The sequence below is a fragment of the Delphinapterus leucas genome, chromosome 13, assembly GCF_059928025.1.
Source record: "Delphinapterus leucas isolate spDelLeu-1000000601 "Yukka" chromosome 13, BTC_Dleu_Yukka2, whole genome shotgun sequence".
NCBI classification, from domain to species: domain Eukaryota; kingdom Metazoa; phylum Chordata; class Mammalia; order Artiodactyla; family Monodontidae; genus Delphinapterus; species Delphinapterus leucas.
The window spans coordinates 11,998,214-12,023,740 of record NC_143141.1 but is presented as its reverse complement, the minus strand read 5'-3'; the positions used below and the strand labels follow the sequence as shown (position 1 = coordinate 12,023,740).

Below are 25,527 nucleotides of genomic sequence, written 5' to 3'. Positions count from 1 at the left end.
CCCCCTCCAACTCATCGGGCCTGCCCCTGCCAACACAAAGTGGAATGCTGAGATGGTGAGCCACGTGGCCGAAGATCTGTCTCAATTCCCCGGACTTCACACTTTCCGCCTCCTTCCTACCCCAACAGGAGGGCAACATCTGCAGCCGCAGGGGGTGCTGGGAGAGGGAGAAGGGAGAGGAGATAGGGCAAACGAAAGGGGTGGAGGGCTGCCTTGTTTCACAAGTTCCACGCCCACCTGGTGAGTCAGATGTCTCCTCCTGCCGGGTAGGAACACTGCTCTCCCTCGCTGGGAGAGCTCCTGAGTCCAGCAGGCCTTGACAGGACTTACAGGCCAGCTGGGAAGAGCATTTGATCACCAAGAGTTCCAGTAGGGCCAAAAGCCAGTAGAAAAGAAATCAGCAATACGATCAGCTATTAATCTACACTCTAACTGGACCAGTGGGTCCCTAACACAGAAAACAGAAGGCTGTTATTTCTTTACAAGCCTTTTGCTTTTGAATCAGCAAAAGCACAACAACTTTTTTTTTTTTTTTTTTTTTTGCTGTACGTGGGCCTCTCACCGCTGTGGCCTCTCCCGCTGCGGAGCACAGGCCCCGGACGCGCAGGCCCAGCGGCCACGGCCCACGGGCCCAGCTGCTCTGCGGCACGGGGGATCCTCCCGGACCAGGGCACGAACCCGCGTCCCCTGCATCGGCAGGCGGACTCCCAACCACTGCGCCACCAGGGAAGCCCCACAACAACATTTTAAAAGAAAGGAAGAAAGAACACTTACCTGAAGGAAGCGATGATTGCTGTAACTTCATCATCTGGATAAAATTGAGTAATTGCATGATGGGCCCCCAGCAATTCCTTCCCATCTTTCCACCAAGAAATAGTTGCACTGTCCTGGTATATATTAGGTATGTTGATCGAGCAGTTAAACTTGACATCTTTGTGTTCAGAAAGTATTATGTGGCCAACTGTGTGATTAAACGCAAGAGGCAGTAGGGACGTGGACCTGGCGGAGGTCACTCCGGGAAGGGCTGCATTTCTGGTGTGCGGTCTTCCAGGCTGGATGGGTGGAAACGTGGAGGTGGGCTGGAACCCACTGGTGTGAGGAAAGGAAAATGGTGTGTGGTCAGTCTGCAGGCTTTCCGGGAAAGATTCGGGGAACAGCGGGTTGGGCTTGGTTTCTTCGCTCACCTCAGTGACAGCTGCAAAACAGAAGATTGGATTTTTAGCCTTTTAAATAATGGAGTTTTCCAAGTAGGTCCCCAACTTAACAGGCCATGATGAGAGAGTGACGGGCATCCTAAATGTCCTCAGAAAGCATGAGCGGAATTTATTTAACACACACGAATAGTGTGAATACTCTCTTTCACAAGTTCATTCATTCGCTTACTTCCTTCTTTCTAAAGAATACGTAAGAAATATAATGCCCCCGTCAAAATTTTTTCTTTTTTTAAATTGAGACATAATTGATATATATATATAACATATTTGTTTCAGGTTACAAAGCAGTGATGCCATACTTGTATATTTTGCCAAATGATCGCTGCAATAAGTCTACTTAATATCCATCACCACACCTAGTGAGACACTTCTTTTTCTTGTGATGAGAACTTTTAAGATCTACCCTCTTAGCAACTTTCAAATATATGATACCGTACTATTAACTACAGTCAGCATTAACTCCATTACATCGCCAGGACTCACCTATTTTATAACTGGAAGTTTGTATCTTTTGACCACTTCACCCATTTTTTTTTTTTGGCCACCGTGCTGCGTGGCATGTGGGATCTTAGCTCCCCAACCAGGGATCGAGCCCGTGCCCCTTGCATCGGAAGCACGGAGTCTTAACCACTGGCCCGCCAGGGAAGACCCTCACCCAGTTTTTGCAATTCGTGACTCATTCCAAATCCCTCATACCCATCTCACCAGCATGGCAGGCAGGTGATGGCGCCTGAGATCACCTTCCTACTGTCTGCTCAGTCACAAGACTATGCTTGGCCAACAGTCTTGCAAAGGCTGCTACTGGTCACAAAGGGGCGAGTTTACAATTCTTGTGCCTCAGCATGACCCACCCTAAGCATGGGGGAAAAAAAATCAACATGTGCTTATGTCACCAGCTATAGAATGACTTGGAGCTTCCAGCAAAATGCTTTCCTGCAGGAAGAGACCTGGAAATATTTTGATTTCATCTGACCCACAAGAATTTCTAAAAATATAGGCTCACATCAGTTGTACTTTTAGTTTTTTGTGTGTGTGTGGTACGCGGGCCTCTCACTGTTGTGGTCTCTCCCGTTGCGGAGCACAGCCTCCGGACGCGCAGGCTCAGCGGCCATGGCTCACGGGCCCAGCCGCTCCTCAGCATGTGGGATCTTCCTGGACCGGGGCACGAACCCGTATCCGCTGCATTGGCAGGCGGACTCTCAACCACTGTGCCACCAGGGAAGCCCGTACTTTTAGTTTTAATGGCATTTTTGGAACGTACATTCTATACTAGTTGTAATTTATTCAAATACATTGACCACGGGTGGTGAGACAGGCAGGGAGGAGAGACACAGGCTGGCACCTTGTGGGTGAGTGATGGGGGGTACACAGAGGCGCCTCATGCCTCCTGCCATGCTCAGGACGTCATACCCTCCTGCGCTCCTGAGTGCGTGTGTGCAGGGGGTGCAGACTTAGCAAACAAGAACAAAAGACACCCAGTTACACTTGATAAACAACAAGTAATTTTTAGTATAGGGACTTCCCTGGAGGTCCAGTGGTTAAGACTTCTCCTTCCAGGGGCTGCAGTTTCGATTCCCGGTTGGGAAACTAAGATCCCACATGCCTCGCGGCCAAAAAACCAAAACATAAAACAGAAGCAATATTGTAACAAATTCAATAAAGACTTGAGAAATGGTCCACATCAAAGAAAAAAAAAATCTTAAAAAAAATTTTTGAGTATAAGGATTCAGTTAAGTACTCATTGGGTGAATGGAGGTACAAGCAGATTTGGGAGCAAAAGCGGGGATCTGAGAATTTATACCTCTGGCTTCCTCCCTGCAGGTCACTCTGGACCACACTTATCCCTGAATGGAGGGCCAGGGCTCCTGCCAGGGAGTCCTCTCCATCCAGCTCTCTCTCCCCGACCAGGTCAACTCTCACAGTTGCTGCATTTGGGAACTGCGTCCGGGCGTGAACGCCAGGTTGGAGGACAAGAGGTTTCACTATAAGAAACCAGCGAGAGCTCATTGCTTGTCCTTGAGGCTGAGGTCTCGGGGGCTCTGGGAGTGCAGGGGTTCTCTGCCGGCTCTGGGGGAGGGCTTTGTGGGCCGGCTGCTGGCTGGCCTTGAGCTCAGTCGTCCAGAGAGATTAGTGTGCTGTGACGGGAGTGGTGATTTATTCCAAGGAGTGGAGGTCAGGGTGATTCTGCAGAGAGGGGCCCCTGCCTCTCCTGTCGTCCCCACGCCAGGCAAACTTTATGTACAGGGATGGTAGGAAGAGGTGAAGCCCATCTTCTCTGATTTGGGGGGTCCCTTCTGCAGTAATGGATGCTCCCCATCTTGTCTGATTTGGGGATCCCTCTGCAGTAATGGCTGCTCTAGCTATTTATCTTATGCCTGTAGACCCTCCTCAGAACACTCTTTTTCTACAGGCTTCAAAGCACTTAAGTTCGCCTCTGCCTCTTGGAGGCAAACTTACCTGCAGTCTTTCCTATTTCTTGAGGTGGGGAGTCAGGGGTTTTGCCCAAATAACTTTTTTTTTTCTTGTGTGTTAAATATAAGGCAAAAAAGTAGAGTGGGAGAAACAAATGATGCTTCCTTTGGTTTGTTTAATTTCCTTAAAAACACTGAACATTCCTGGGACTTCCCTGGTGCTCCAGTGGTTAAGACTCTGCCTTCCAATGCAGGGGACACAGGTTCAACCCCCAGTTGGGGAACTAAGATCCCACATGCGGTGGGGCCACTAAGCCTGTGCTCTCTGGAGCCCGTGAGCCACAACTAGAGAGCCCACGTGCCGCAACTACTGAGCCCGCACGCTCTGGAGCCCACCTGCCACAACTAGAGAGAAGCCCCGCACGCTGCAGGGAAGAGCCCACGCACCACAATGAAAGTTCCCGCACGCCGCAACTGAGACCTGACGCAGCCAAATAAATAAATATTTAAAAAAAAATTGAGCATTTCTAATTATAAAGGTAACACAAGTCTGTTGTAAAAAGTTCAAATATTTATGGGAGCACAGAAAGTATAAAATGGAAACCTGTTTTGTAATCCCAACCGTGCAAGATAACCTCTGGTTATAGTTTGGGGTATAAGCGTTAGTTTACTATGAGCTGCTCACTGAACGAACTAATGGCAAAGCCATCCAGTCAGATGACATCACTGAAACTGGGGAGCAGTCAAACCCCGTAATCACTATGGATGGTTTAAAAGGTAACTGATCTCCACAATTTCATTTGCCAGAAGCTGGTAGTATGATTGAATTGCCAACAGATATTTATATAACAGCACCTCCAGGTCTAAGATTTGCTGTGACTGTCCAATGGGATACGGAAAGGCACTTGCCCCAGAAGATAGGCAGCAGAGGGTCCCAGGAGTTAAAGGGGGGAGGGGACACAGCTAACTGTGTGCTCGTGGGAGGCTTTCCCTGATCTCCCCACCGCCACCCTGTCTAGTTAAACCTCCCAGGTCAGGTGCTGGGACCCTCCCCTTTGTAACATCTGTAATTTCTCATTCAATTCTTTCTCCCCTGCCGGGTTGACTGAAAGTCCCCCACACTGTAGTCAGTTCCTCGGAGGTGCTCAAAATAGGTTTGTTGAATGAATAGGTAAGGGCATGAATTAAAGGAGGGGTAGGGGAGGGTTGACAGGGTTTCAAGGGGCAGAGGTGGTGGAAAACTGGAGTGAAAGGAAGAGGCCCTCATAGTTTGGGAACACCAGTTTAGCTGCAGGGTGGTGCTTCTGTGCTAGGAGAAAAATGAGAGATACAGTGAAATGAGGCTGAACGTGGAGAGCCCTGAATCGCCGCGGAGGGAATAGGGATTCCTGGAAGGTTTCTGAGCAGTGGAGGGAGAAGATCAGAGCCACGCTTGACCGGGGCGTGGACATCTGCCTGAGAGGGAGGAAGGAGGGGGCCAGGACGTAGGAAACACGGCAGGAAGGTATCGGAGCCCTAACTACGGGAGGGGCCAGGACGTAGCAGGAAGGATGCAGGAAAGAGAAGAGGGGCTGATCCCAACAGCGTCCTCGAGTACTGCCATCACGTCAAAAAGAAAGGTCAGTTTCAGATGCAAACCACTACATACAGAATGGATAACCAACAAGGTCCTACTATGTAGCACAGGGAACTATATTCAGTATCTTTCATATTCTTTCAGAATATGAAAGAATCTGAAAAGGAATGTATATATAGGTATAACTGAATCATTTTGGTGTACAGCATTAGTTAACACAACATTGTAAATCAGCTATACTTCAATAATTAAAATATATATATATTAAAAAAAAAAAGATGCGTCAGTTTGACACCAAATGTTTAGGAAGGGCGTAACACAGGGCAGCTCTCAGGAGTGGACACCTGGCAGCTTTATCCTGGCCATTGCTTGGATAGTGTGGCCCCCATAGGGAAAATGGGGATGTAATAATAATGGTGTCCCACAGGGTTGCGGTTAGGAATAAAGGAGTCATTACTATGTTTGGCTCATAGTAAGCGCTCATAGTTATTATTACTTCTATTACTTTCTCTTTGTATCAGTAAAACCTGCCACGGCCCAGTACTTGAGAACTACTGATCTACAGGGGTTGACGCTGAGGGCTGAACAACCACGCATGCTTGGTGAGGTTCTCACTGCGCAGCTTTGGCAAGGAGTGGGGCGGGGATGGGGTGTTGCCCCGCATAGTTTTCAGTGTAAACGGTGCTTTACAGTATGTGCTGTGCAGTGCATAACCTCGCCAGCTGTATATGGGGGCCTTGACTGAATACGGATAATGTGGGAAAAGGCAAGATGAAAACGATTCCAAGGTTTTGGACCCCAAAGTCAGGGCAATGATCGATTAGAAATTACACTTTAAGCTGCTAATTTTTCAGTGTTCTGACTACTTCAGTTGTATAATGTCCCTCCCCCTGTTTTTCCTCACAGAAGTGGAAGACTTTAAAATTATTTTGTTGGTGGGGCGAGGTAGTGACAGTAGGAGGATGCGATCAGACCAAACATTTTTTAAACCTTTACTTTTTATTAACGTGTTCTTGTTAATTCCTTTTCAAGATGACAAAAGCAAACGTGGTGGGCCTGTCTGATGATCCCCATTGCGGAGACAATGTTTTTAGCCAGAGTCAGAGGTGTATTAAAAGCCCACAGTCAGAGACTTAATGAGAATTTGGTCCTCTCTCCACGGCACACGTGGAAAAGCAGGCTGCTGCTGGAATTCACGAGAGATCTCCCCCTTCCCTTCCCCACTCCCATCTTCTTTCACGGTTATTTTCTCATGTGGACGGGACAGCGGCTAAAGTGGGAAGTTTGGCCTCACAAGCAAATGCAGCTGAACAACTTGGATAAATGGCCTCCCACTCAGGCCCAAGAGCAGCTTGTCCACATGTTCCAGCAGTTCATCCGCCCACCCCAGGGGGCCACATCCATCCAGTCCTGGAGCTGGTCGTGGAGCGCCCCTGCTGTGTGCCCCTGTGTTTCCAATGACCACCCAGGCCTTGACCAGATTCCAAGGCCAGCTTCCTAAAGACAAGGACTGTGTTACCATCATCTCCCTCCAGTGCTCAGCACGGGGACAGGCCCATGGGATGTGATGAGCAACTGTTTCTTCAGCCAACGAGTAAAGTGATTAGACCTATGGTCCATTGTTTGAGGTTTGCCTTGTTTTTCTGAACAAATTTGCCTGCAGCTTCCTTGAGGGCTGGAGGCGGTATCCTCTGAACCCAGCCTGATGCCTGGCACGGAGCTGATATGCAGTGAACACCTACAGAATAAATGGGTGTGACACAGGCAGGGACACTGCTGTGGCTAGGAGTGGGACTGTGGTGGGTCTGTAGCCAGGCCTCTGTAGCAGCATCTCCTCCCCAAACCACCTGCAGCTGCGGTGGGGCAGATACTGAGGACCACAGCCTCCTAGACTCAAAACTGGTCAACGAGGGGATGCTAGGGAAGGAGCTATTTTCTGAACTATAAACAGAGCTGCCACACGATCCCACTCCTGGGCATATATCCAGAGAAAACTCTAATTCAAAAAGATACATGCACCCCTATGTTCACAGCAGCACTGATCACAATAGCCAAGACATGGAAGCAACCTAAGTGTCCATCGACCAATGAATGGGTAAAGAAGATGTGGTACTTGTATACAATGGAATATTACTCAGCCATAAAAAAGAATGAAATAATGCTATTTGCAGCAACATGGATGGACCTGGAGATTATCATACTAAGTGAAGTAGGTCAGAGAAAGACAAATATATGATATCACTTATATGTGGAATCTAAAATAGGACACAAGTGAACATATCTACAAAACAGAAACAGACTCAAGGACATAGAGAACAGACTGTGGTTGCCACGGGGCAGGCGGGGGAGGAAGGATTGGGAGGGAGTTTGGGAATAGCAGACGCAAACTATTATATACAGAATGGATAAGCGACAAGGTCCTACTGTATAGCCCAGGGAACCATATTCAGTATCCTGTGATCAACCATAGTGGAAAGAATATGAACAATGTATTTATGTGTGTATAACTGAGTCACTTTGCTGTACAGCAGAAATTAATACAACATCGTAAATCGACTATACTTCAATGAAATAAATTTTTAAAAGTAAGCTATTTTCTGTGTGATCGAGTAGCGCATCCCACCCTTAAATCCATGAGTATTTGCTGAGTGCTTGCGGAGCGTGCATGATGGCAGACGGGTTGGTGGGCAGTGATGCTTGGGTGTTGGCCAGCAACTCTGTGGTTAGAGAGCCAAGGCCCACCCAGTCCCTGGATGCCTGACCCATGACGTCAGGAAAGCTCTGTCATGCTCTGACCCCCTGCAAGGACAGGAGTACCCGGCGGGGTGGGAGACGATCAGATGATCAGTGCCTCCACAGACACCAGCCGCTGCTGTGACCGGCCTGCATCTGAACCCGGCCTTTGACCACACAAAGGAGGAATTTCTGGGCCTTGTGGGAATGAGCGCTGGGACTAATGGGGAAGGTCTGTCTTAGACAATGCATACAGAATGGCAACACTGGAGCAACATAATTGCCACCCATGAATGAGAGGAAAAAGCATACTTCAAGTCTGTGAAGTAACCCCCCTCAGCCTGCACCCCACTTTTTGACTCGAGCATTTGACTTCTTCTTGGTCGAAGTGCTTTGCAAAACAAGCTTCACCAGCAGAACTGCGACCCCCCGCCCCCAGTCCTTTCTGTTAAGTGGGCATCGATGCAACCATTAAAGAGAGCTCTAAGGAATCTCTCCAGGGCTGGTCTTCACCACTCTTTCCCAGCATGAGCTCCTTTAGATTTTTTTTTTTTTTTTTTTTTTTTTTTTTTGCAGTACGCGGGCCTCTCACTGTCGTGGTCTCTCCCGTTGAGGAGCACAGGCTCCGGACGCGCAGGCTCAGCGGCCATGGCTCACGGGGCCCAGCCGCTCCGCGGCACGTGGGATCTTCCCGGACCGGGGCACGAACCCGCGTCCCCTGCATCGGCAGGCGGACTCTCAACCACGGCGCCACCGGGAAAGCCCCGCTTTAGATTTTTATTGAAGCTTCAGGATCGCAGCCCAAGGTGGATAGAGGAAGCGGCGGCTGCTGAAATCGCAGGTCCCGGGGTATTAGGCGGAATGGCAACCTCACGCCGCTCCCTGACCCTGGAGTCCCTCTAAGCTGCAAAAGGGGGGTTGGGCAGGGCGGCAGCTGCGCGGGAGGGAGAGTGCAGGCTGGTGTTATGTGCCATCAGCCTTCTTTACTACCCCGAAGACCTGGGAAGGAACCAGAAGCACCTGGGCCGGCTGGGTCAAATAACAGCAGGGCTGCAGTGCCAGCCAGTGGGAGCCACACCGGGTTCTCCCTACTCCTTCTCAGACAACAGAACAGGTGGGGACATGAGCCGAGCTCTCTGAAGTTCAGCCTCAAAATCCGGAGACCCAGAGGCGGCTGCACGAGGGAAGACTTATCCTTGAACTCCTAGGGGTTCTTTGCTCCCCACCGCGGAGCAGAAGGAGGATGCACTTTGGTCCAGGCGCTAAGGGTTCCTCGGCCTCGCTGCCCACGGTGGGATCTGCTATCAAGCAGGCCCCAGCGGTTGGGAGGAGAAAGGCCCCATTCTGGGGCGGGTTTGCAGTTTACAGAAAAGGCTTTTTGGCATCTGGAATCCTGTTTGTGTCCACTCCCCGTCCCTCTCCCTTGTCACACCCTGTGCCGGCGCCCCCCCACCCAGGAGAAAGGGCTGTTATGTGGACCAGAGCCGCCCCATTCCATGTGTGCCCCCCAGGCCGATGTTTGAATCGTGTCCGTGGGCGCTTCGCTGTCACCTGGTTAAAAACTCCTCCTCTCACCCCCGAAGATGGCTGAGGCCAAACCCTGAACAAGCAGAAACTGTCTACTTAGAATCATTTCACTTTATGCAAACGCAAAGGATTCTCAGTTGATAAAGCGTAGCAACACTGAATGAGAGGACATTTTAAAAAACCCTTCAACCTGAAATCACCTGACCTGATTGTCCCCAGATTGTAAATGGTAAAAATTAACTTGAGTGCACAGCACTCCGCCACTTGGAGAGAATTAAAAAGAAGAAGGGCCATTCATGGGACAAATGCACCTAGCGCAGGAAAAGTGCAGGCAGAAACCGAGAGCTGACCTGAGGGAAGGGGCCCCGGCAGGGGCTTTACCGGAAACAAAGGGGAGTAATTGGTGGGTTGCATGTGTCTGGAGGGGTCACAGCCTCAGCAGAAAAAAAGCAGAGGTGACAGTGAACCACTGAGATGCCTGCACAGGGTAGAAAGTGGGGTTGGTATGAAACATGGTGTTGGTGAGTCAGATTTTCTACACAGGCTCCGGTGGGCGGGCACCAGGTTGCCAGATAAGAAACGGGATGCCCCACTTACACTTGGATTTCAGATAAACAATGCCTATGTGGGTTATACTTAGCTAAGTAAATGCAACTTAGTATCCTTTAGCACAAACCAGCTGGAGCCAGAGCCCAGCGAGTTCACTGTCGCCCTCCCCCTAGGCTGGCCTCCTGGGGCCTAGAGCAGGATGAGGAAGGGGTGTAGAGGGGCAAACAGGGACCCCAACACACCAAGCAAGCTAGCCAACCTCTCTGTGCCCTCACATGGAGGATGTGCGGTGGCTCAGGCCTCTGAGCCAAACGCATGATTATCAGGGTGACTCCTCACTCCCCCTGGGCCCCTAATGCATTGGCTCCAAAAAAAAAGACTCCAAGGAACTCAAAAGGCTTTAGGCAGCCCCCCATAACCCCCTTCAGCCTGCACCCCACTTTCTGACTTGAGCATTTGACTGTTTCTTTTTTTTTTTTTTTTTGCGGTACGCGGGCCTCTCACGGTTGTGGCCTCTCCCGTCGCAGAGCACAGGCTCCGGACACACAGGCTTAGCGGTCATGGCTCACGGGCCCAGCCGCTCCGCGGCATGTGGGATCTTCCCGGACTGGGGCACGAACCTGTGTCCCCTGCATCGGCAGGCAGACTCTCAGCCACTGCGCCACCAGAGAAGCCCCATTTGACTGTTTCTTGATAGAAGTGCTTTGCAAAAGAAGCTTCCCCAGCAGACTGCGACTGACTGACTCTTTCCCATCATTTTCTAACTCTCCACCGTGCTTTCAAAACCAGCAGAACATCAGGATCTCTAGGGAAGCTTTTAAAGCTCTGATGCCTAGGTTTCACCCAGAGCTTGAATTAACTGGCCAGCAGTGCAGCTTAGGCATCTCGGGATTTTAAAAAACCTCCTCTAGTGATTCTAGAGGAATTAGGGTCAGACCTAATTCCTAGAGAATTAGGGAATGGATCCATCCGGTGGCCCAAATCATCTTGTTGGGGGGTGGGGGCGCTCCTGAGGGTTTAGACCTGATGCTTAGAATCCATGTGACTTGGGAGCGTGGGAAGAACAAGAACTCTGGTGCCTGAGTTCAGTCCCAGCTCTGCCACTCAGAGGCCAGACGCCAGTCCCTTGTCCTTCTGAGATTCAGTATCCTCATCTGTGAAGGAAGACAGGTAACACCTCCTTCTCTCAGAGATCAGAGCAGAACCCTGCACACGGAACACTGCGCAGGCACACAATCCATGCCAGTTATGGCTTTCATAACATGAAACATCTGATCTGCCTTGTTTCAAAGGTGCAACTAGTCATGTCTGGACTATCAAAGGCCAACATATGGAACCGATTATGCTGACTTAGATCCTTCAGCCTCTTGCAGTGAAACAGGAACATATGTTTACCCAACCAAGGGTGGCTTTCCTTCTCTTTCCCCTTTGGCAGCATGCCAAGTGTCACAGAAAGGCTGAGGGGACACTTTCTGGCCAGGGTTGTGAAGCAGCCGCCCCCCTGGTCCCTGGGTCATCTGGGGCTGCTTCTCCGCAAGAACCAGCTATGGTTTTCACAAGACCCAGGAGAGACGCTCTGTCCCCAAGTTTAACTCCTCTGTCCTGCCACCCCTGACACACATCCTCCAGCCCACCAATACCTGAAATCCTATTAATTTTAGTCTTTCTTTTCAGAAAAAAGTATTTCCTTCCTAAAACGTGACCGTCGCTAAAGACCAAACACCTTAGCAAGCACAGTTTGTCCAAGTCTTTCTTAAGTGACAGAGGGCACAGAATTCCCTCCAAAAACAGAGTAGATGGACTTTCCCCTATTTCTTCCACTAAGTACACCTAAAAACACCGGGCATTATATTGATATATAAAACGAACATTTTTTAAAACCCTGAAGAGTGGACAGATGGTAAACCAACTAGGGACCTCAGGACCCAGGAACAACATGGTGACGAATTCCCTGGGTCTCCTTTTGTCCTTTGTGTCCCAGATTTGGAAATGCTAACAGGCAAAGACAAAAAACAACAACAAAAGCCTGCTATCTCTAGTCAAAGGACTAGGAAAGGGCGCCTCAGCAAGACAGAAGGCTTTTAAACAGTAAACTGCTCTCCTCCAGGCAAACAGCCCAGGAAAAACCACGGCCCCATCCCCACCCATGCCAGAAAAGATCAAGTGGGGAGCCTAGACTTGGACCCTTCCCAGGCTGTATAGAGGTGCCACAAATGTTCCACTGGCTGGTATCAGAGCGGGCCAAGGAGGGAACTGGCACTTTCATCCCTACTGGTTGGTGTTAGTAAAGCCCACGTGGGGAGCCTCGACTTTTACTCCCACATGGCATTAACAAGGCATCTCTCCTCGTCCCCAGCAGGGTGGTATGAGAGGAAGCCTAGTAGAGATTCAGGGCTTTCACTACTCCCTAGCGTCGGTGGAGGTCAGGTGGGGAACAGGTGGAAAGTAATCAGGCACTCCTACCCCTCCCTCAGCCAGAACTCCCACCCCACCCCTGACCAGCAGTAATGAGGATGAGGACCAGCCCATACTTAGATGTCAATGGAGGCTGAGTGGGGAACCTGGAATTCTACCCCCACCAGGCAGTGAGGCCCCCTACCACGGCGTTTCAGAGAAAACCAAGTAAAACAAAAGACAAATAAGAGTCAGTCTCATAGTACCCCAAATGTCTAGGCTTCAATTAAAAAATTCTGTCTGAAACTGAACGAAATACAAACACCAAGATGACAGGGAATTATCTGAAAAAGCTTTTAAAGAAGGAATCATAAAAATACTTCAATGAGCAATTACGAATATGAAACACATGAATAAAATAGGAAGCCTTAGCAAATAAATGCCAAGTCTCAGTAAAGAAAGAGAAGATTGAGAAGAGAAACAAATGGGAATTTTTGAACTAAAAAATACAATAACCAAAATAAAAAACTCAGTGGATGTGCTCAACAGCAGAATGAAGGGGCAGAGGAAAGAATCAGCGAACCAGAAGATACAGCAATAGAAAATTATCCAATCTGAACAACAGAAAAAACTGAACAGAGCCTCTGCAACCTGTAGGACTATATTACTGAAGAGTTAACATTTGTATCATCAGAGTCCTGGAAGGAGAAGACAAAGATGGCAAGGCTGAAAAAGCGCTTGAAGAAATAATGGCTGAAAACTCCCCAAATATGACAAAAGATATAAACCTACAAAATTAAACATCTGAATGAACCCAAAATAAGATAACCCCTCAAAATATCCACAGCAAGGTACATTATAATCAAAATTCTGAATACTAAAGACAAAGAAAACATTTTGAAAGCACTGAGAGAGAGAGATGACACCTTACCTATAGGGGAAAACCAATTCATATGACAGTGAATTTCTCATTAAAAACCATGGAGGATAGAAGGAAGTGGCCATTTTCCTAAGTGATGAGAGAAAAGGAATGTCAACTCAGAATTCTTCTGGAATGAAGGGGAAATCAAAATATTCTCATATTAAGGAAAACTAAGAGAATTTGTCATCAGCAGACCTACTCTAAAAGAATAGCTAAAGGAAATTCTCTAAACAGAAAAGAAACAATAAAAAAAGAAAACCTGAATCATCAGGAGGGAGGAAAAAACACAGAAAGCAAGAATACTGGTCAATACAATAGAATTTCTTCCTCCTCTTGATTTTTCTAAACTACATCTGATGGTTGAAGAAAAACTGTAACACTGTCTGATGTGGTTCTATATATGAAGAGGAAATATTTAAGATAATTATGCTTTAAATGGGGGAGGTAAAGGGACTTAGAAGAAGGTAGGGATTCTATAATTCACTTGAACTGGTAAAACATCAACACCTAATAGACCACAAATTACATTAAATGTAAATGACATAAATATTTCCATTAAAGACAGATAATGGCAGAGTAGATTAAAAAACATGACCCAACTGTCTGCCAGTTATAAAAAAATCACTCCAAATATAATGATATAGGTAAGTTGAACAAAAAGATAGAAAAAAGACATATCATGCAACCATTAACCAAAAGAAAAGCAGGATGCCTACATTAACATCAGATAAAGTAGATTTCGAAACAAAGAAAATTATCAGAGACAGTAAGACACATTATGTAAGGATAAGAGTCAATCTATCAAAAAGACATAGGAGTCTTAAATGAGTATGCACTAAAGCAAAGAGCTTCAAAATATGTGAAGCAAAAACCAATAGAACTGAAAGGAGACATAAACAAATCAACAATTATAATTGGAGACTTCCAACATCTCTCTTTCAACAATTGATCAAAGGACTAGGCACAAAATAAGCAAGGATAAAGAAGAACTTGATGAGATTGCCAATGAAAAGAGTCTAGACTACATTTATAGAACATTCCACCCAACAACAGCAGAATACACATTCTTTCCCAATGACGAGGGGATATAAACCAAGAAAAACCATTATCTTGAGCCATAAAGCAAATCTCAACGAATTTAAAAGAACTAAAATCATACAGTTTATACTCTCTGATTACAATGGAAATTATTATAAATTAATAACAGAAGGTAACAAGAAATTTTCCAAATACTTGCAAACTAAATGTCTAAATAATCTATGGATCAAAGGGGAAGTCTCAGGGAAATTTTTTAAAAAATACATTGAACAGAATGAAAATGAAATTACAATGTATCAAAATATGTCGGACACAGTTGACACAGTTTTGAGGGGAAATTTTATTTAGTAGTTTAATCTCATAACATGGAGAAAGAAGAGCAAAGCAAACCCAAAACAAGCAGAAGGAAGAAAATAAATATAGGAAATGAATTGAAAAAAGAAAAGCAATAGAGAAAATCAATGAAACAAAGAGCTGGTTGTTTGAAAAGATCAATAAAATTGATAAATCTCTAGCAAGACTGACAAAGAAAAAAGAAGACAAAAATTACTAATATCAGGGCTTCCCTGGTTGGCGCCGTGGTTGAGAGTCCGCCTGCCGATGCAGGGGACACGGGTTCATGCCCCGGTCCGGGAAGATCCCACATGCCACGGAGCGGCTGGGCCCGTGAGCCATGGCTGCTGAGCCTGCGCGTCCAGAGCCTGTGCTCCGCAACGGGAGAGGCCACAACAGTGAGAGGCCCGCGTACCGCAAAAAAAAAAAAAAAATTACTAATATCAGGAATGAAACAGGGAGTATCACTATAGACTCTGAAGACATCAAAAGCATAATAATTAAATACTATGTTTGCAGCCAACTAAGCCCACCATGCTCTCTTCCCCATGGGAGCCCAGTGTGCAGTGGATGCAAACAGCAGCCTCCTCGGAAGTACACGCAGCCTGTTGCCTGTATGGGTTGCTCTAAGGGACCCTGGAGACAGCCCTCTGCAGTGGACATTCATGTCTGGCATGCTAACCCCAATCTAGCTCCAGACAGGTATGCACAGTGCCTTTGGAAAGCCCCAGGGCACAGTGGCCAGTGTCCACACTGGCCAGGTCGTAATGTCCATCCACATTAAGTGGCAGAACAAGGAGCACGTGATTGATGCCCTGCGCAGGGCCAAGTTCAAGTTCCCTGGCCTCCAGAAAATCCACATCTCCAAGAAGCGGGGATTTACTAAGTTTAATGCGGATGAATTGCAAAATATGGTGACAGAAAAATGGCTCATCCCAGATGCCTTCGGGATCAAATACGTCTCTGGAAGTGGAAACTGAGTCCAATCACCAATGGCCAATGACTTAAACAATCATGCTTGTGTAATAAAATCCCACATAAAGGGCTTAAACAACAAGGTCTGAGGAGCTTCTGAGTTGGTGATGAGCTGGGAGGGCGGGACACCGGAGGGGGCATGGAAGCCCTGAGCCCCTTCCCACATACCTTGCCCTATATGTCTCTTCCATTTGGCTGTTCCTGAGTTGTATCATTTATAATGAAACGGTAATCCTAAGTATAGCGCTTTACTGAGTGCTGTGAATCGGTCTAGCGAAGTATCAAACCTGAGGGGGAGAGGAGGCCATGGGAATTCTGAATTTATAGTCAGCTGGGCAGAAGTGTGGGCAGCCTGGACACTCCATCTGAGCTGGTGTCTGAAGTGGGCGTTGGGGGGGAGGCAGTCTTACGGGATTGAGCCCTTAACCTGTGGAGTCTCTGCTCACTCTAGGTAGTTAGTGTCAAAACTGAACTGAATGGCAGGACTCCCAGTTGACGTCCCCTTTGGTGGAGCCGCTGAAGTGAGGTTTTCTGTAACGTGCAGACAAACGTAAACCCCAAGGACATGGTAACACTACGGTGTTACCAATATGATTATGCGCGATCGAAGGATAGAGAGATGAGTGGGAATTAAAACAACGATGGCGGGGAGGGGTAGTGCTTTTGTCCCGGAGGAGGGGAGCAAAGGGATGAGACTAGAGAGGGGAGCAGTGGGGGTCTTCAACTGTACCGCTCATGTCTGATTTCTGATGCTGAGTGGCGAGCGCAGAGGCGAGTTTTATTCCTGTATATTCTTCTGTGTATCCTAAATATTTCCTCACAAGATCTGAGTACGTAAACAAAAGAGTAGGTAAGAAAAAAAAATGTGATGGTAAAAAGAGAAAGATAGGCCTTTCTGTTTACTAGCTGGCCCACCTGATAAGAATAATGGGATCCCTCCTGGAATCTTTTTTCCACCCGTAGGTCCCAAAATCATAATGTTGCAGGAAAAAGAGTGGGGCACAAGAGGATGGTCTCGTCCCGGGTCTCGGGCGAGTCCCTGGGATGGGCCACCAAGTGTGGGTTCTTGGCTTCACACAGGAAAGAATTCAAGAGTGAGCGATAGTAAAGTGAAAGAAGGTTTATTCAGGGAGAAACACACTCCACAGACAGAGTGTGGGCCATCTCAGAAGGCAAGAGATGCCAGGGTATGGGGGTTGTTGGTTTTCACAGGGGTGGGTAATTTCATAGGCTAATGAGTGGGAGGATTATTGCAACTATTTTGGGGAAGGTGCAGATTTCCAGGAATTGGGTCACTGCCTACTTTTTGACATTTTATGGTTGACCGGGGAACTGTCATGACTCCTGTGGGTGTGTCATTTGGCTGATGTATTACCATGAGTGTATAATGAGGCTCAAAGTCTAGTGGAAGTTGACTCATCTGCCATCTTGGACCTAGTTGGTTCTAACCAGTTTATGTCATGTCCTCCAGGGCTATGTCATTCTTTTAAAGGTTGTGTGCCCTGCCCCCTTCCTGTCTCAGTAAGAGCACTTGGCTTGAGGAATCATCCAGCCTCACAGCTCTCACCCTAGTCCAAGACTTGCTGCCTTCCCCGGATAAACATAACTATTTTATTCTTACCCTCAGTGGCCAGGTTCTGATACATGCCCTGGGCGGAGGAATCCAGGGGGTGGTGTGAGGCTCTGCACCCCTCCTCAAGAATCAGACACACTGGATCCATGGAGTGTAACAAGAGATGTGACACACAACGGACTGGACCCACGCAGGACAGGGTCACACCCCAAAGATTGAGTCCATAGGTCCTGGGTGGGACCTGGGCTTCTGTATTTTGAAAATGCTTCCTAGTTGACTTTCTCCTGGTTCTTGCAGCCAAAATGCTTTGGAGCTTTACATTCTACAATTTTTTTTATAAAAGAGTTTTAAATTTCTAAATATAAAATTATATCATAATATTGAATAATTAGACTTTTTTGTTTTTTGTATGTGTGAATACACATTTTTTATTTGTCTTGGATATCCGCCTAAGAGTAGAATTGCTGGGCCATAGAGTAACTTCATGTTTAACCTTTTAAGAAACTGATACACCGTTTCCAAAGAGGCCGCTCCCTTTTACCTTTCCAGCGACAGTGTATGAACGCTCCAATTTCTCCAAATCCCTGCCAACCTCTGTTACTGGCCTTTTGTTGTTATTGTTGCTATTCCCATCCTAATGTGTATAAAGTGATATCTCACTTATTTCCTCTCTAGTTTTTATTATTTACTTCCTTCTGCTTGCTTTGGGTTTAATTTATTCTTCTTTTTCTAGTTTCTTATGGTGGAAGTTTAGGTTATTGATTTGAGAGCTATCTTCTTTTCCAATATCAGTGCTTACAGCTATAAATTTCCCTCTTAGATGCATCCCATAAGTCCATAAGTTTTGCTGTGTTTTCATTTTCATTCATCTCAGAATATTTTCTAACTTTCTTTGTGATTTCTTCTTTGACCCATTCGTTATTTAGTAGTGTTGTTCAATTTCTACTTTTGTGATTTCTTAAATTTCTTCCATTGTTAATTTTTAACTTCAGTCCACGTGTTCAGAAAACACACATTTTTTTTTTTTTTTTTCTTGCGGTACGCGGGCCTCTCACCGCTGTGGCCTCTCCCATTGCGGATCACAGGCTCCGGACGTGCAGGCTCAGCGGCCATGGCTCACGAGCCCAGCCGCTCTGCGGCATGTGGGATCTTCCCGGACCGGGGCACGAACCCGTGTCCCCTGCATCGGCAGGCGGACTGTCAACCACTGCGCCACCAGAGAAGCCCCAGAAAACACACTTTGTATGATTTAAATCCTTCTAAATGTATTGAGACTTAATTTGTGACCTAACATATTGTCATTTGTTTGGGCAGGTCCAGTATCCTCAGAAATACACCTCCGTGTTTCCAGACTATTCTGTTGCCCCAGATAGAGCTGGAGGGGGTCCTTCATGGGGACACAGCCCAGGCAGCGGGGAAGGGCAACTTCCCACAGTAAAGAAGCCACTGGCATGACTCATTTTTAAGAAATACCCCACGCTGCCTCTAGCCCCACTTCTGGGCTGATGCCTGCACTCCTTTTGCCAGCGTCAGGCGCAGAGCTGGGGTCTGGCGGCATCACACTCATGGAAGGCACCATGTCTGAACCTCACGATGAGAAAACATCCCAGCCCACTTGTCTCCTTCAGATACAATCCATTTTCTACCCACCAGGGGCCCCAGAATCACCTATCTGCAACCCGCCCCCCACGCCATTTAATCAACGGAGATGTGGAATTTCAGAAAGGCGAAGCATCACACCCCAGCTGTCCCTGCACGTTGAAACTGGGATGAGGACTTACATCTTCAGACTCTCAAAGTGGTTATTTTTTTTTTTAACCTAATGCTTGAGATCTCATGCTAAATCTAAGAGCTTCTTTTTTTTCTTTGTCCCCAAACTTTCAAAGGACATTGTTTTCATCCACAAATCTTTGAATCGTGTGCCAGAATTGGAAAAAGGCTTACAGGCTGCTTTCACTTCCTGCGTGGAGGCAGCCTGCCCTGAACTGCAGCGAGTGGAAAACGGGCCTCCAAAGACAGGCCACCCTTGGGAGCCCATGAATATTCATCACTTCGCTGTGCATTCACTAAGTAGCGCAGGGACAGAAAAGTACTTTCAGCAAGTTTGAGTCTATGTTCTAATATCCTCCACGAAGACAGCCTGTCCTTACTGGTAAAAAGATCATTTTCTAAAACGATAATGAAATCGGTCTTCTATTAGTAGCTTTAAAAAGCCCCACGGCTTACAGCAGTAAAACAATCTCGTCTCCAAAATAAACAAGGCTTCCCTTTGTATGTCCAAGGAGAGGCAGGACCAGAGCTCAGGCACATTCTAAGGCGTCTACTGGCCCTGAATGCCTGTGGTAGCTAGAGCACCCAACCCCACCCCGTGCCCCAAAAAGCAGCCTACAAAGAAAAGGGATCTGTCAAGCAGTGTTTGCCTGATTGTCAGAGCGGCAGCCTGAGACCTAAATTGTGAGGATGGGGCCCCTCCCCGAGTGAGCTGGGGCAGAGCTCTAACCCCATGATGATCAGATCCTGCTGGGCCCTTGGCTGGCTCCCCAGAAGCTAGACAACACCTTTGAAGGGATCGACTGGGAAAAATCCGGAAGACACCGTTAATGACTGCGGACAAGGAGAAACATACAAGCATAAAATTCGGTGCCACAAATATCTATGCATTGCTCTTATGAAATGCAATGGTTTTTCTCCAAGCGTAAGTCTCTCAAACATGCTTAGCTTTTGGTGTAAAACTTCTCATGTATGATATTGGGCCAAACATAAAAACAACATATGTCTCCTCTCTCTCTTTTTCTCCCTCTCCCCTCTGCCCTGCTCCTTCCGCCACCCCTGCCACCCCCAAGACTCGTGGAAAATCCATTTTATCATTAAGTGGAAGAGGCATTAACAGTGGATGAAATGGACAAAAGGATGAAATAAAATGGTTTAGAATGGAGTGCAGGTTTCTCAACAAACTCTTGAAGACATACTATCTTTCCTTCACTTGAAAACACCAGGACCTAAGAAGGTGACCTGGATGTGGTAGCTAGGCCAGGCCTACTGGATCCTGCTGGCTGACAGAGGCCCAGACAGAGTGGGAATGGCAAGGCAACCAAGAAGGGAGGGCTGCCCAGCTGCTCCAGGTGCTGGAGGGGCCAGGCTTCCAGGCCTCACAAAATTGGGGAAGACCTGGGCTCTCACTGTGGTTAAAAATCTTCCATACGGTTCAACACCCACACTTCAGACAAAGAAAAAAAAGTCTCAGGAAAGAGAAAGTGCTGGGTTGGTAGGTACTCTTGGTATTCTTGCGACGGGCTGCATACAGGATCCTCCTGCCACGCTGCATTTTCAGCATTTTAGCTGGAGGCAGCAAGGCTGCAACAAGATAGGGAACAAGTTACCTCTGGGTCAGGGATTAGCGAATGCCCAGAGTGTGGGATGCAGAGGAGTCTGGGCCTTTCCCAGGGTACCTGGGGGCTCGCTTACACCTGCCACCAAGTAGGAAGCATCTGGAAGCCAGGAGTGCACCTGGGCCTCCCTGTCCGGTCTATCTGCTACAAGACTACCTGCACACACCCACTCAGACACAGAACGTCATCTAAGAAACAAAGCCTCATTCTCTAGCCATTGCAGCCAGAAGACTGCATTTGGCAAACCTAGTTTTAGCTGGAAAAAAGGAAAGGAATTATCTGGATGTTTACACTCAAACAACCCCCCCCCAAAAGTTATGAAACTAAAACAAAACCACACCCACTTTAGAGCAGAGTGATGTGGGAAAAGCTGAGCAGGAACTGGACTTCATTTTTATACCTTCCTGAGAGGCACATGACAGGAAGCGATTCCTGGACTAAGTTAAGCCTGAATTCAACAAGTGAGGGTGATGGGGGGGTGAAGAGGGGAGTGGTCAGGACAGGCCCTGCCTCATCTGAGGCGACAAGCGTGGGTTTTGCTAGCAGAACTAATAGAAAACAGTTCCACAGAGCAAGGACTTCAGCGTTCTGGGATGGACACCCACAGCCCCTCCACCAGAGCGCTCTGAACAGTGGAGGATGGCCCATAGGTCCGCCCTCGTATTTCAAGTTGCAATTTAGGACATATTTCAGTGAGAAAAGAAGAAACTTTTCCCCCAATACCTTTTGTTTAAGAAAAACAATTACCGCAAAATTTGAGTTGAGAAGGGAGAGGAAGCATGGGTAATAATGGCTAACAGTTTTGAAGCATTTACCATGTGACACCGGCTCATTCATCCTTCCATAAATAACAAAGAGTCCCACAGGACCAGTGAGGAAACTGAGGTCCTGAGAGTTAGTCACTGCCCCAGGGCTCCCCAGAGGCCAGCTAGGCAGGACAGGAAGCCCAGCCCACTGGCCACTCAGCCCCTGAGCTGCAGCCCCTGTTAATTTTCATTCCAAGCCCTAGAAGCACACAGACTGAACCCGCTTTTTTCAGGTTTTATAATGATTAACTTCCTGCTGAGATGCATCCCAACCAGAGCCATGTGCTTCGGTTTAAGATTAAACTAGTAACAACAGGCCAGAGTCAAGGCACTCGGGACCCCAATGACCTGGGAATCGGGCAATTCGCCCTGGGCAAGGAGCTGTTAAAACTGTGTCTTTAACATGAAAAATTGGCTTTTGACTTATTTTTAAAGTTGGGATCGTTAAGACACTATAAAATACGTTAACCTTGCTCTATTGGCCTTAATATAGTCCAAAAATCTACCCTAACATTTCTAGTAAGGAGATCACTTTGGCATCACGGTGAAACGAAAGATTGTTTTCTAGCAACCAAGCCCCAAGCACAAGGTCATGGGAGCTGCAGCACTTGTTTCTGGAAAAGCCAGTAGGAAGAGAGAAGCGGGAGGAACACACGGTGAGACCTGCAGAGGCCTGGGTCTTTGATACCGTCTGTGGATGCTGAGCACCTGAAATGAGTATCATGCTCTGAAAGTGAAGAGGAGCCCATCAGGTGGCAGCAGTGTTATTTCATGGAGTGTGTGTGTATAACTTTGGCAGCAGTGGCAGTGAGGGAAGGCCTCTCCGGGAGAACATCTGAGCTGAGACCCAAACGACTAGAAACAGCCAGTGTGCAGAGATCCTGGGGAAAAGATTCCAGCCAAAGGGGACATCCACAGCAAAATCGCCGGAGAGACGTGCCGCTCCAGCCACAAGGGGGGAGTAACTGGAAATGAGTCAAAAAGGGAGAGGGAGGCCCCTGAGTCCTTGTCAACTCTCGTAAAGAAGGGAGGCAACTGGAGGATGTCAGACAAGGGGACAACCCAGCTCGATTCATCTTCAAAGTCTCATTCTGGCCATTATGTGGGAAGCGGAGGGTCTGCATGTGTTCATTTCCAGGCCGGGGAACCCATTTAAACCAAGGTCCGGCCTCAGCCTCTCTACCTTGGCGGCATGTTCCCAATTCACCGGCACCTAAAGATGCAACCTGCTCGTAACCAGCTCTGATTGGCAACCCACTGGCCCTGCTCCTAGAATAACCTGGAAATTATTTCTAAAAATGAGACTGAAAAAATAATTATTCTCAATTTGAAAAACCCTAACCCTAACTTTAAGGAAGTGGATCAGAATAAGTTTTGAAAAATTACTTATTTTTGAAACGTGCCCTGCTTACTTCCACAAAGCATTTGAGTCCATTGATACAAAGCCCATAAGCAACTAGACATCTTAAAGTCCTTTCTGGGAAAATGTTGACAATATATTGTAATGTGGTGACAGCTTCAGTTTGGGAGAGAAATGCTAACATTGAAGAGTTTTAGAAGCCCAATTAGTTCTAAGGGCTGAGTTTAGGGGCAAGCACAACCTCATCAACGGCTAGGTCTTTGCAATGCCTTCGCTTTTATCCACTTCTGTATTTCTTGTCCTCTAGCTTCTCCTGGGCCCTCTAGAGCTACCCTTTGCTTGATCTGTTGCTCACTGGCACCCCCATCAGAGACGGAACAGAAAGGAAAGATTGGTGAGCCCAGAAACGTCCCTGGTTCAGCAGTTTCAGTTCTGTGTGTGTTTGTCTTTGTGGGAGGGTGTTTGTGTGTATGGGGTGGGGGTGAGCGGTAGGGAGGATTCCAGGGTGAAAGTGATGCGTAAATTGTAATGATCCATTCCTCTACAGTGTAGAGTCTAAACACACATTCACACCCTGTCTCTCTCTCCCCTCTGCTGCCTGGTGAGCAAACCACTTGAAACCACAACATGCAATATGAAAATCGTAAACCTAGACAAGGGGTCCAGTATCCATTTTTAATCTCTTCCTACGGCACTCTTACTTCTGCCCTAATTTGGCCAGTGAGAAGCCCATTCTTCCAGCTTTTAACAAAGTAAAATGTAACACTGCCAGACATCTCACAGATAAATTCAAGATGAAAAGCAAAAGGTAGGGAAAGAAACACTGGAGAAACTTTTCGTTCTTCCCGCTGGGTGGATTTTAACAGACCTTTTATGATTATCTGCCTAAACTGATTATTGGCTACAAAAGTTTCTTTATTACAGCTTTTTAAAAAAATTAGAAAAACGCTCCATTTAAAAAATGTCTTCCACCAAAACGACTGTTTCTATTACTTTTCCCATAATTTTCACCACATTCACTCTATCCAAGACTACCGTTAATGGCCAGCCTTCCCTAGTAGCAAAATATAACAGATTTGCAGCAGATTATGAAAAATGGATCTGGCAGAAATGCTGAGGAATTTTTGAGGGTTTAGTGGAGGGCTGGGGGTAAAGAACAGAATTGCTTTAATTCTTTGCTTGGTTTATGTTTCGGATGTTTGCTTCAAATTGCTATGTTGCCCCAAATTATAAATTGTATATGTAATTTAATGTGTGCACTGCTTAAGAATTTCTTATTTGAGCTTTCCAATGAAAACTTCACAGGGAAAAAATCTGAAGTAAATTGTTTAACTATAAATTGAACTTCCCAGGTACTCTTAAAAAACATCTTTGACTGTAATAGGTGAAAGCTAAACCTTTTAGTTAAGGAAAAATGCCTGAGACGTGTTCATTCAGTATAAAGCCTGGTTAAATTTCTTCCAGCTTCCTTAAGCAATGCACCAGCGATTAAACTTCTAACCCGTTAATCACTTACCCTCCAAACAAGCTGCAGATGCAGAATGGGACCTGCCCTCCCTTGCCACCACTTACCCATCCAGTACTGGATGGGTAAGAGTATTTATACTGGAATGCCTGGCAGAGTCGAGATAAACCTAGACGCTGACCAAGCACGTTAGATTCGGTTCAGCAGTAACAGGGGTGAAAAGAATGCTTCCCATTTTTCCGGGGTCCCCACGCTCCCAGGGTGTCCCTGCTAATGTTGCCCATGAGGGCCCGGGGGGAGCAGCCGGACCACAGTCCCTCCCGGTCGCACTCTGGCCTTGGTGGATCTTAGCACCGGGACTGCGACCTCAACTCCCGCAGCCTGCTGGTCTCCGGTCCCTCGGGGGATGATGGGGTCTGCGGCTCCCACAACTCCCGCCAGAGCCTGGGTCCAACCACGCAACCATGTCCAGGGAAAAGTTTTCGGCGCATGCCCCTCTGCCGAAAATTTCAGGACTTGCAGCGCGCCCGGCCGAGCTCTGTTTCCCTCTTGGAGGTTAAGGGGAGCCCTCGGTGCCCACCCCTCCCCGGCTCCACTGGGACGCGCGCCCACGACCCAGCCTGGGTGCGGGGACAGTGCGTGGGTGGGAGCCCCTGCGCCTCAGCACCCGGCACCGCTGGGGCGGGGGGAGGTGTTTGCAAACTTGCCAGCTGCTGGGTGCGCCCGAGTCGGCGAGCTCCCGGCCCCCCGCGCCCGGCCCCCGGCCCCTTGCACTCACCTCCCCTCCACAGCGCGGGGAGGAAGAGCCACGGCAGGAGCGGCAGCAGGGCCCGCCCCATCCCGGGGCCACGGAACTGGATATTCTCTGAGGACCGACGGACAGATGGACGTCCAGAACCTGCCGCGTCGCCGGCCAAGCGCGCCCGCGAAGCAGCCCACTCCCGTCGGCCCCGGGAGCTAGCGCCGAAGTGGCGGAGCCGAGCCGCTGCGGGTGGGGCCGAGGGCTGGAGGGGGCGGGACGCGGGCCAAGTCCGAGCGGACCCAGCCAGTCGGGGTGGGGAAGGGGCGGGAAGGAGGCCGGGAGAGGAGAGCCGCGGAGGGGGAGGAAGGGACGGGGCTGGACCGGAGGGGCGGGGAGAGGCGGGCAGAGGCGGGCCTCGGGTCGAGCCTGGGCGACCGGGATGGGGGCGCGGGGGCTGAAGAGAGGGGAGGGAGGTGGGGACCATAAAGGGGAGGGGCGGCCGGAGGTGGGGAGGAGAAAG

The 25,527-nt window shown here is 48.0% G+C and overlaps 1 protein-coding gene and 1 non-coding gene across 2 annotated transcripts in view; one reads left to right on the top strand and one right to left on the bottom strand.

Moving 5' to 3' along the window:
• MERTK (MER proto-oncogene, tyrosine kinase) overlaps positions 1-25,323 on the bottom strand; it is a 115,048-nt gene extending 89,725 nt beyond the window's left edge. Inside the window, exons 1-2 of the mRNA XM_022599070.2 lie at positions 25,044-25,323; positions 775-1,195 (exon numbers count right to left, since the gene is read on the bottom strand). Coding sequence (XP_022454778.2) covers positions 775-1,195; positions 25,044-25,104 — 482 coding nt within the window. The 5' untranslated portion in view covers positions 25,105-25,323. The remainder of the gene's footprint in view (positions 1-774; positions 1,196-25,043) is intronic.
• LOC115803369 (small nucleolar RNA SNORA70) lies at positions 15,211-15,345 on the top strand. Its single transcript, XR_004024050.1, has one exon. It is a non-coding gene; the product is annotated as a small nucleolar RNA SNORA70 (small nucleolar RNA).
• Positions 25,324-25,527: the final 204 nt, after the last annotated feature.